The sequence below is a fragment of the Rhodnius prolixus genome, unplaced genomic scaffold (genome assembly GCF_049639745.1).
Source record: "Rhodnius prolixus isolate KJV_2025 unplaced genomic scaffold, Rpr scaffold_9, whole genome shotgun sequence".
In the NCBI taxonomy this organism is placed as follows: domain Eukaryota; kingdom Metazoa; phylum Arthropoda; class Insecta; order Hemiptera; family Reduviidae; genus Rhodnius; species Rhodnius prolixus.
The window spans coordinates 2192326-2203937 of NW_027411604.1; the positions used below are offsets into that span (position 1 = coordinate 2192326).

The 11612-nt window shown below is 37.4% G+C and overlaps 1 protein-coding gene across 1 annotated transcript; it reads left to right on the forward strand.

The window, feature by feature from the left end:
* Nucleotides 1-5098: 5098 nt before the first annotated feature.
* LOC141454772 (uncharacterized) lies at nt 5099-6589 on the forward strand. Its single transcript, XM_074129355.1, has 2 exons — nt 5099-5257; nt 6044-6589. Exons 1-2 carry the CDS (start codon nt 5242-5244, stop codon nt 6580-6582), a joined length of 555 nt encoding a protein of 184 aa, XP_073985456.1. The 5' UTR covers nt 5099-5241; the 3' UTR covers nt 6583-6589.
* Nucleotides 6590-11612: the final 5023 nt, after the last annotated feature.

Here is an 11612-nt window from a genome sequence, read left to right on the forward strand (position 1 = left end):
CCGGGGAATATAGCCTAGTACCGCAATACATCTTAGCTTTGCGGGTCTAGCCTCTAACCGCTCGGCTACCGTGGCGACTAGCAAACATACTTTACTGCAAATTTCTCATATTAACTATTAAAGGTATAGACCGGGGAATATAGCCTAGTACCGCAATACATCTTAGCTTTGCGGGTCAAGCCTCTAACCGCTCGGCTACCGTGGTGACTAGCAAACATACTTTACTGCAAATTTCTCATATTAACTATTAAAGGTATAGACCGAGGGAGGAATATAGCCTAGTACCGCAATACATCTTAGCTTTGCGGGTCTAGCCTCTAACCGCTCGGCTACCGTGGCGACTAGCAAACATACTTTACTGCAAATTTCTCATATTAACTATTAAAGGTATAGACCGGGGAATATAGCCTAGTACCGCAATACATCTTAGCTTTGCGGGTCTAGCCTCTAACCGCTCGGCTACCGTGGCGACTAGCAAACATACTTTACTGCAAATTTCTCATATTAACTATTAAAGGTATAGACTGGGGAATATAGCCTATCACCGCAATACATCTTAGCTTTGCGGGTCTAGCCTCTAACCGCTCGGCTACCGTGGTGACTAGCAAACATACTTTACTATAAATTTCTCATATTAACCATTAAAGGTATAGACCGAGGGAGGAATATAGCCTAGTACCGCAATACATCTTAGCTTTGCGGGTCTAGCCTCTAACCGCTCGGCTACCGTGGCGACTAGCAAACATACTTTACTGCAAATTTCTCATATTAACTATTAAAGGTATAGACCGGGGAATATAGCCTAGTACCGCAATACATCTTAGCTTTGCGGGTCTAGCAACTAATTGCTGGGCTATCGTGGCGCCCAACACGTGCAACGAAGCAGAAAAGTATGCTCCTAGAGTCATCAATGACCCAATTTATAACACTAAAACGGTTACTTGTTTCTCACAATCTTTTACAAGACTCCCCCTTTGCCCCTCTCACCCCCCGGGGCGGGATCCTACCAGTTTTTTTGAACGATTAAACAACTACAATGAGTAGAGGTACTCTACTGGGGGAATGTCCAGCTGCGCGGAGTTCCGCTGCTAACGGAATAACGGAGGCGAGAAAAGGGCGACCCCCATCTACCCTGGTGGGGTGCCATGAGACAAAGTTGGCAACAATTTATTGTGTTCCACTAAAATAAATATCTATTTCCCCCACCTCTCCACACGTAAAAGTGTGACGAAACGAATTCGTAAATGATCGCAGCTGTGTGTGCCATTTTTAAGTTGGGAGACTTTTCGATGACGTCTTATTAGAGTTAGTCTGGGTTAGAATAGAAGTAAATAGGTCACATGTAAGATGGCCTCCGTTCTGAATTTTCTTTCCCCCATTTCAAAGGAAGTACCGGAAGTAGGTGCAATATCGCTGATTTTATACATCGTAGAATTTCTTTTTTATTTCTAACAAATCGAATTCAATCCTTTTGAATTGAATCAATCATCGAAGAAAACAATGAATAGATGCCTTTCAATGTCTTTCAACATGTTTGTCTGTCCGTTAACATCCTCTAGGATTCTGTCTATTGTTGCATTTCGTCTACTTAATGGTTTTTCGCTCTTTTTAAGGATTCTATTCCCTCTCCGGGACAAAATCCCAGGATGTCCAGAACTTAGGAGTTCAACCAGCACCCAATTTGCTTGGATAACCAGTCAAAAGGCTACTAATCCCACCCTTGAGAACTTGAAACTTATTTTACTTTCACTAAAAAGTGACCTCTGGTCGTGAACTGTGCAATTATTTAATAAATAAAATATTAAGTAGCAATAATACATATGGTAATTAGCTAATCACACTTATTATCACTAACATTGAACTAGATAAAATATATAAAAACAAAATGTAAAGTTAAATCTGGTTGACCTTCATCTGTTGGATCACGTGCAATCAAAAAAACACCCCTTCTATAGTGTAAAATAAAATATATATCCGTTTAAAAATTAAAAAATACCATATTTTGCTTATATTTTAAAACAATTGGATACCGAAGGCCGTGGTTATATATACAGCTGTTTATTTTAATGCAATCGTCCACTTTCCCGCCCCGGTGGAATATGTTAGGAAAACAAGCGAAAAATCATTTGATTTCCCAATTTTTCTGACAAATGGATTGGAGTGGGGAAGAGTGAAACTATAAAAAATGGTAATTTTATGGTTTGAAATATGAACAGGGCAGGCGGGAAAATGTATTTTCCTTGTATTTTCTTCAATGTTAATTCAGGGGCGTAACCAGGATTTATAAATGTCCCAAGATTTTACTTTCTCCTAGATATTACCTAGGGAGAAAAAGGGTATTACGTAAATTGCCGATTATTGGGTATCACCTTAGTTCGAACTGTTTTCTTTTTTTTTTTTGTATAGGTTAATTTGTACGGGTACAGCATCACACACAAACATCTAATCTTAGTGGTTGAAACTTGGACGATTGGTCGTAAAAACGCCTCGTTACACATTCAATTTCTGTGGGGGGGGGGATGGTTAAAAAACAATTTGGTCCTAAAACTGGATCGATATAGATCGATAAATTTTGATTTGTAACATTTTCTTTCTTGAATATTTGACTAATTGAAACAATTTGATCCTAAACTGGATCGATTTAGGATGTCGATATATTTTAATAGAATTAATGTTAATAATCTGTAAATATGTTCCACAGCCCTGAAGATGCCCCTAGTCCCTAGGTCGAAAGCTCGGCAGAATAAATCAGTATCACGACTGAAAACTGCCATTTATTTTTTCATCCTATTGAAACTATGAATCAGTCACCAAAAATAATGAACAGCAATGGATCGATATAGATCGATAATTTTCTATCTAACATTTTTTTTCTAAAATCCAATTCAGGGGTGTTTTAAAAGGGAAGCGGAAGAGCAGATTCATCTTACACGTTCAATTTTAGGATAAAGTAGGTCTCATTAATTATCTGTGTTTACCTGTATAATATGATTTAGATTTAAAAAATTAAAATAAAAAATTATAAAAAATGTTTGACCGACCGGAAATGACACCATAAATTTTCACCAAAAAATTGTTTTCAACTTTCTTGACATAAACTGCAGTGATGAATAAGTCAGGGGTCCCCCAAACTACGGCCCGCGGGCCACTTGCGGCCCCCTGAGGTCATTTATCCAGCTCTGGCCGCACTTCCGGGGAAGGGGCATCTCTTTCACTAGGTGAGAGGAGGAGCACTATATAGAGGCGGTGCCGCCGCAAAGCGCTGCGTCGCTCATGTATAGTACTACTTCCGATGACGCGGGACGGACGCGGCTCCGAGAACAGTGTAAAGTAACAGCCAGAAGTAGGAAGAAAGTGCAAAGCACTATAACTGAACCGGACATTGACCATCTCATTAGCCAAAAGCAGGCCCATAGTTCCCATAGAAATACTGGGCAGTTTGGTGATTTAAATTTACTTGTTCTTTATTTTAATAGTTTGTTTTATAGTCGGGGCCCTCCAACGGTCTGAGGGACAGTGAACTGTGGCCCCCTGTGCAAAAAGTTTGGGGACCCCTGGAATAAGTCATGAAAGTGTTCACAACAGTTGTTTTTCCGTTCAATTTGCAAATAAATTCACTTTTATCTAAACATTATTGATTCTTACAAGGCCAACATCTGATTACAGTTATTTTCGGAATATAATTTAATTACAATATCCAAAAAAAATACAACATAAATCAAAAAATAAAAAAAATAAAAAACAGTTAATAGTATTTCGCCAAAAAGTTCTACAGACATATTTATACTTAATTGCTTTCACAACATATATTTACATATTTATAATAAATGTATGTATTCGTATGTATGAACATAGGTGGTACACGGAAGACATATGTTCGTTATTTTTCACAGGATAAAACATGCCGTTTCCATTATAAATCTGTAAAGAAGACAGAATGTTCGCGCAAGCGCTTCAAAGTAGAATTATTATCCTGCTCATGCTAATCCTTTATTTTTTTATTTATTTTTTAAAGTTGGCAAAATAGAAAATATTTATGTTCGGTAAATTTTTCTACCATCTTTTACGCATACAAATACAAAAAAATAAAATAAGAATATATTTCTCATGTCTTCCAACATTTATGCGCATGTGTGTACGTTAAAATGTAGCTTTAAATAATAAGGAAGTATTCAAATCCGCATAAATACTCATGTACAGTTTGTCGGTCTGAGATGATGCTCATATGGTTACTACTACTCTCTGCCATCAGAAATGTTTGTCCGAGTAATTTTAGCTTCCTCACGAAAGAGGAAGGACTGCAATCTGATCACCTATTGCTCAGTTATACTTCAAAAATAAAAACTAGTCCTGTATATTTCGCTTGAGAATGCCCAGATATTTTTCAACGATAGCCGAGCGGTTAGAGGCTAGACCCGCAAAGCTAAGATGTATTGCGGTACTAGGCTATATTCCCTGGTCTATACCTTTAATGGTTAATATGAGAAATTTGCAGTAAAGTATGTTTGTTAGTCGCCACGATAGCCGAGCGGTTAGAGGCTAGACCCGCAAAGCTAAGGTGTATTGCTGTACTAGGCTATATTCCCCCGGTCTAGACCTTTAATGGTTAATTTGAGAAATTTGCAGTAAAGTATGTTTGTTAGTCGCCCCGGTAGCCGAGCGGTTAGAGGCTAGACCCGCAAAGCTAAGATGTATTGCTGTACTAGGCTATATTCCCCCGGTCTATACCTTTAAAGGTTAATATGAGAAATTTACAGCAAAGTTTGCTAGTCGCCACGGTTGCCGAGCGGTTAGAGGCTAGACCCGCAAAGCTAAGATGTATTGCTGTACTAGGCTATATTCCCCGGACTATACCTTTAATGGTTAATACGAGAAATTTGCAGTAAAGTATGTTTGCTAGTCGCCACGGAAGCCGAGCGGTTAGTGGAACAATTTGGGTAAATATTTCAAAGTAGATTTTTGTTTATAGTGCAAATTGCCAGATTAAAGAAATTTTAGTTGCACAAACTGCGGTAAGAGGAATAACTATTATTGTTCATTAGAGCAAATTACTATAATTTCTAATTAATATGCAAGATGATAAAACTAATATTCGAATGTTTTACATATGATATTTTAAAGTTATGACTTGGTAAGTGTTATACAAATTATTTTAAATTTAAAATCGAATTAAACTGTTTAAGAAAACTATCGAATAACATTTATGATACTGAACTGATTGATTGCTATTCTCTTTTGAAGATGCAGGAGGAAACAAGTAATTATTTATCGATACTTTACTTTCTCATGTAACTGGTAAGAGAGTCACCCTCAGAACATCCGGGGAAGCGAAGGGAGCTAGGGAGTGAGTTATCCCAGGCTGCTGCACTGTTCTCTTTCCAGTGATTCCCTGGCCCAATGCAAGGGACAGGGACGAAAGCGGAGCCTCAGAGATAACAGAGTCTATTCCCGGCGTAAAGAGTCTACGATCTTATTGGGATCTTCCCTTTAGAGTGTGGTGGAGAAGCATACAGCATTTATTGGAGCGAAAATCTTCAGGCTTTTTTTTTAAGGAAGTGGTCATCCCAAGTTTAGGGAGATTTTAGGCCCTTTCTATCGGAAATTGGTAGTTTACTTCTCATTGACCTATGGAAGCCATCTTTAGAAGAGCTAAGAAGTGTTTGGTCACACAGCATGGGTGCAAAGCATCCTTCTTCCCGGGAAAGCCTGACGTAATGACAGGTTTCCACACTGGGCATTGTTTTCACTAAATATGGCACCTTTAATGGCATCTGCAGATTCTGTTTAAGACAAGGAGGGAACTCTTTTGTATCTTGTGATTTACTGCGATGCCACCACTATCCAAGTAAGATCTAGTCACCCGGGGGAGAAGTTAGCTAGGTGATGGAGGAGGGTATACTATTCCTAGGACCGCCCCAAATTCTGTAATTTCCAAGATATCTTAGACCAGTGGGACTGCTCTATGATTTCGCCCGTCTATCTTGAAGGCATCCTAACCCCCAAAAAAAAGGTTTTGTTTCTTACAAGATTTATTTATTTCCAGAAACAGCAGTTGTGAATCTAATACTAGCCGAACAATGGCTCTACGAAGATGTTAAACATAGAAGATCAGTGGCCATGTTTAAAAAAGATCTAAAAAAGCTACATCAAAACGTTTTAGAGAACAAATATTATGATAATTTTTCATTATTAAATAATTTAGGCTGTCCAAATTGTCCATTTAGAACGAACGATTCAAAATCTCTAATAGAACATACAGTGGAATGTAAAAATAATGAAATAATTTCACAAAATTTAAAATCTATAAGATATCAACAACCATTTAATAGAAAAAGGAGTAAAAGAGCAGTAGATAATCGTGTAGAGAAGAAAAACGATACCATAAATCGATTATCATTGTTTAAAGATAAGGATCTGAAAGAAAAATGTCAACAGTTAGGCTCAAAATCAGCACAAATCTCAATTATTGCCAACACCTGTAATTTCATTCACCAAAAAAATCCTTCACAATTACAGTTAAGAATTTTATCTAGAACATTTAATTTACCAAAAGTGTACACAGTAGCTAGAAAAGATGAATAAATACAAAGTAAATAGTAATAGAAAAATATCTATCTATAAATAGCTAGTAAATAGTACTAACTACAAACATGAAATTTAAAAAAATATACAGGGTGTTCATTTTAAGACGGCTCAAATGCATTTCATGCTTAAACGGTTAATCTGAGCGAAAAATGGTAGAAGCCCCTGCAGGTCCGGGGACAGAATAGGCCTGCTCCAGTCCAGGATGTCGTAAGAGGCGACTAAAGGACAACGCAGGGACGGCTGGCTTACAGCCGTATGGGCATAGCAAACCCACGGAACCCAAGCTCAATACCACGCCACATAACACATTCACACTCACTCTCACACACACACACCACACACACTCATGCACACACCCCTAAATCTCGGTTCCCGAGCCGGGAGGTTTTTGGGCGGGGGTATCGGCCCATGTATCGGTCCCACTGAGTACCAGGCCGATCTCAGTGAGTATGCAGGCCCTCTCTCCGGTAAGGGCGCACTGTCGGAGTGTGACCTATAGAACGTCCCAAATCGTGGGAACTATATGGAACCTACTTTTAAAACAAATTCAACAGGCTTAGTTAAGAATGGAGGGCAATCTTCATCCAAAAAAAAAAATAAATAAATTAAAAAAAATAGAACAAACGCAAGAATTAGCTGGCAATAAATCAGGCCAGCAATTTTTTATTATGACTTGTCAAGAGGAAGGAAAATCTTTTGAGCCATATTGGCCTTAGAAGATGTTTGATTTTTTAAAAAAGATATGTCCGGGAACGAAAACCAAAAAATTGAGAAATGGTTCCCTTCTGATTGAGGCGAGAGCTAGTGTGAAAGCTAAATCACTGCTGGAGCTAGAAACGTTTGAAGATATGAAAATTAAGGTTGAGTTACATAAAACACTCAACTATTCTAAGGGAGTAGTAACAAGCTATGATCTAATCCATTGTAGTGAAGAAGAGATCTTAAATGAATCAAGATCACAGGGTGTTGTCGAAGTTAAGCGTCTTTATAAAAGACAATTTGGGGAGAGTAAGCCTACTCCAGCGCTTATTTTAACTTTCGAAGGCTCACAACCACCTGAAAAAATTACTGCCGGATTTGTATCATTGCCCGTGAGGCATTACATTCCAAGTCCTTTAAGGTGCTTCAAATGTTGGTCGCTGGGCCATATAGCGGGCAACTGCACCATCGGTGATCGTTGCAAGCTATGCTCTGCGCCAATTCACCAGAATGAATGTGTTACTCCGGCATTATGCATAAATTGCAATGGCTGCCACCCTTCAGTGTCAGTAGATTGTATAAAGTACAAAAAAGAAAAAAGAGCTCAAGAAATAAAGGTTAAGGAATGTATAAGTTATAGAGAAGCATTAAGGAAAGTGAATGCCGAAACTAATAGACCTATATCGTACGCGCAGTGTGTCTCTGAAACACCAGCCGATAAGAAAAATCTGGAAGATCTAGTTACACGCCTTACTGCAGTGGTAGAAACTCTGGTTAAAAGCGTAGGCAAAATAGAAGAAAATTATGATAGAATTATTAAGATTCTAGACACAGAAGGCAAGGAGAAAGCAGAAGAGATAAAAAGTATAAAGAAAAAAGAGAAGAAGTTGAAAGGAAAAGTGATAGTGATCAAACAAAAGAGATGGAGGTAGTCATGGAAGATTCCGTGAAACCACCCATCGCTCCTAAAAAACGACCCCAAACTCCGATTTCCCCAACCTCAAAAGTTGTCTACACTGCCTCACCACCCAGGAAAATACTGGGAGGAGTGGGCAAAAAAGTAGGACAGCAAACAGAGACCAAGAGAGAAATAGGAAGCAATGCTTCCTCAAATTCTTCTTTGGTAAGTGGTGAGGATAAGGATGTGGATCTCATGGATTTAGCAACCCTAGAGAAATATGTGTACAACCTTCGAAAAAAAGGAAGGGAGAAAAAGTTGACTACAAAATAATTTCTATTTTAATCTAAAATGATTCTGCAGTGGAATATTCGTGGTTTTTATAAAAATTTAGAAGACCTTAAACTATTGATAGGTAGATATAAGCCCAAAATTGGCACCCCGGCAAGGTATGAATGGTACGAAAAAATGTAGTGTAAATAGTATAAATATGTTAGTTTAGGTTTAGTTTCTGTTTAGGGTGAGAGGAATATTGAGTACTCCACCCGAACTTTAGTTTAGTGCGTATATGTGTAATATGATTGTCCATTTTTAATGCGTGTATGTATTTATTTGCTTGGGAATATTTATTAGTATGAGCGCATTTAAGTATGTAAGTATTTATTGGTATGTTTGTCTGTATGAATGCGAAATCGTAAGTGTAAACCAGAGTAAATGTACATATTAGTTTTACTTAGGCTATGATCCGTGAGGGGTGCGAGAAATATCAAGTACTCCACCCCAAGTAGATATAGAAACAATATAGGAGCGATTTATTTATATGTTAGGACAGTTGTCGTTTCGGTTTTCTTCGTTAGGTAACTAGTAGTTTAACATAATCAGTATAGTGTCCATCAGAAATAAGAAAACAGGTGCGAAGGACCTTAGATGTTGTGCACCTTTCAAATAACAAAAAAAAAAAAAAAAAGGTAGAGGAAAAATTTGTTGCCCGTCACCTCTAGTTTCAGAATATGTGACTTGATTTTAGATTCCGGCCCGCATACGCGGCTGACGCACGACCAAAAGTAAAGGGTTCGCAGTTGAGCCCCATTTTCATGTACACAGTTTTAAAGAGTACAAAAAAGTAATGAAAGAAACCGGAAACCGCAATTTGATATCTTCAAAATTAGAGGTGCTAGGCCATTTCAAAATCTGGTATTTATTAATCATATTTCAATTTGTTTAACTTGTTATCAAAGAGAAAGAAGAGCACGCAATAGGTCATTTTTATGTATTTTTTCATCCCCTTTCTACTAAAAGTATTGCCAAGGCAGTAAAGCTAGTATTTATCTGAATATCGGGAAATAAGTCGTTTTCCGAGTGATTTTTCTTAGAAAAATCAAATATTAGGGAGCTTTAGATGTTCTCAAGCATTCACAAAATGGCTAAAAATTAATTTTACATCTGTTACAAACAAGAAGGTTTAATAATTATTTAGTAATTTTGGGAGAGTGGCGTTTAATTACCAAAAAAATTGGAAACCTCCTGCCACATATTTAAGTAAGTGATCAATATCTTTCATGCAAAGGATCAAAGTTATTTCATAATTTATCAAATAATGCACTTTACTCAACTTGTGAAGCATGTACTGTGCCCCCAAAGGTGGCTCCTCTGGCTCGCAAGCCAGGTTAGCCAGGAGGTTATTAACTGCCCTCTGTGTCTGATCTGGCACCTTTAAAGGCACAGCACATGCTTCACAAGTTGAGTAAAGTGCATTATTTGATAAATTAAGGAATAAGTTTGATCCTTTACATAAAAGATATTGATCACTTACTTAAATATGTGGCAGGAGGTTTCCAATTTTTTTGGTAATTAAACGCAACTCTCTCAAAATTACCAAATAATTATCAAACCTTCTTGTTTGTAACAGATGTAAAATTAATTTTTAGCCATTTTGTGTATGCTTGAGAAAATCTAAAGCTCTTAACATTTGAATTTTCTTAGAAAAATCACTCGGAAAACGACTTATTTCCCGATATTAAGAAAAATACTAGCTTTACTGCCTTGGCAATATTTTTAGTAGAAAGGGGATGAAAAAATACATAGAAATGACCTATCGCGTGCTCTTCTTTCTCTTTGATAACAAGTTAAAAAAATTGAAATATGATTAATAAATACCAGATTTTGAAATAGCCTAGCACCTTTAATTTTGAAGATGTCGAATTGCAGTTTCCGGTTTCTTTCATTACTTTTTATACTCTTTAAAACGGTGTATATGAAAATGGGGGTCAACTGCCAACCCTTACTTTTGGTCGCGCGTCAGCCTTGTATGCGGGAAGGAATCTAAAATCAAGTCACATATTCTGAAACTAGAAGTGACAGGCAACAAATTTTTCCTCTACCATTTTTCGCTCAGAACAACCGTTTAAGCATGAAATGCATTTCAGCCGTCTTAAAATGAACACACTGTATATAAGCAAATTTTATCTCTTCCTGTTAATTGTCAAGGTTCTAGCTCATTCATTTAAAACCCTAGTTTCTACACTGTTGGCTAGAGGGAAGCCTACAACTCTCCTCGGAAATGCTGTAACTTTTCTTAAAAGATTATTCTAATAAAAATTACAAATTAACGTCACATAAAATAGGAAGAAGTACCTCATAACATAAATAGAAAAATCTTATCTTCCTGTAACTTCCGTTTTCGAGCCCGATCAGACTAAGGGGAGACTACAAAACAGTTATTTCCGGTGATGATTTCCTAAGATCGTAATATTTTTTTTCTTAATGATTGACTTCCGTTCAATTTGATTTTTTTTTTTCTTCAAATTTTGAATTTTTGATTAGTATTACACAGACAATGTGGCTCTAATTATTCTGGGATGGCACCCCCTCATAACTCTTTCACCAAAAGTTTTCTCAAGTAGATATTTAAGAGGAAAAACTTTTCAAAAAATTTTTTAAGTAATAGATCTAGATATACGAGGGTTGTTTGAAAAGTCCGTGCAAAGTCAGAGAGATAGCACCACTGGCGCGTATCGAGGTTATGTTTAGTTAGTAGCATCTCTTGGAAGAACACACACCAAGTTTCAGCCTGATCGGTCTATTTCTTTGTGTTTGGCATTCGTTTGAATCGAGGAAATCGAGTGATTTTCAAAAAATGGACGAAAAAGAATTTCGTGTGTTGATTAAACACTACTTTATGAAAGGCAAAACGCCTCAGGAGACCAAAGAGAAGCTGTTCGATTAGAACAGTTTATAAGTGGTTTCAAAATTTTCGGAGTGGCCATATGGGCACAAATGACGCTGAACGTTCTGGACGCCCTGTTGAGGTTACTACTCCAGAAATCATTGATAAAATCCATGATATGGTGATGGATGACAGAAGAGTGAAGGTGCGTGAGATTGCTAGTGCTGTGGGCATCTCGAATGAACGGGTACATAATATTTTGCA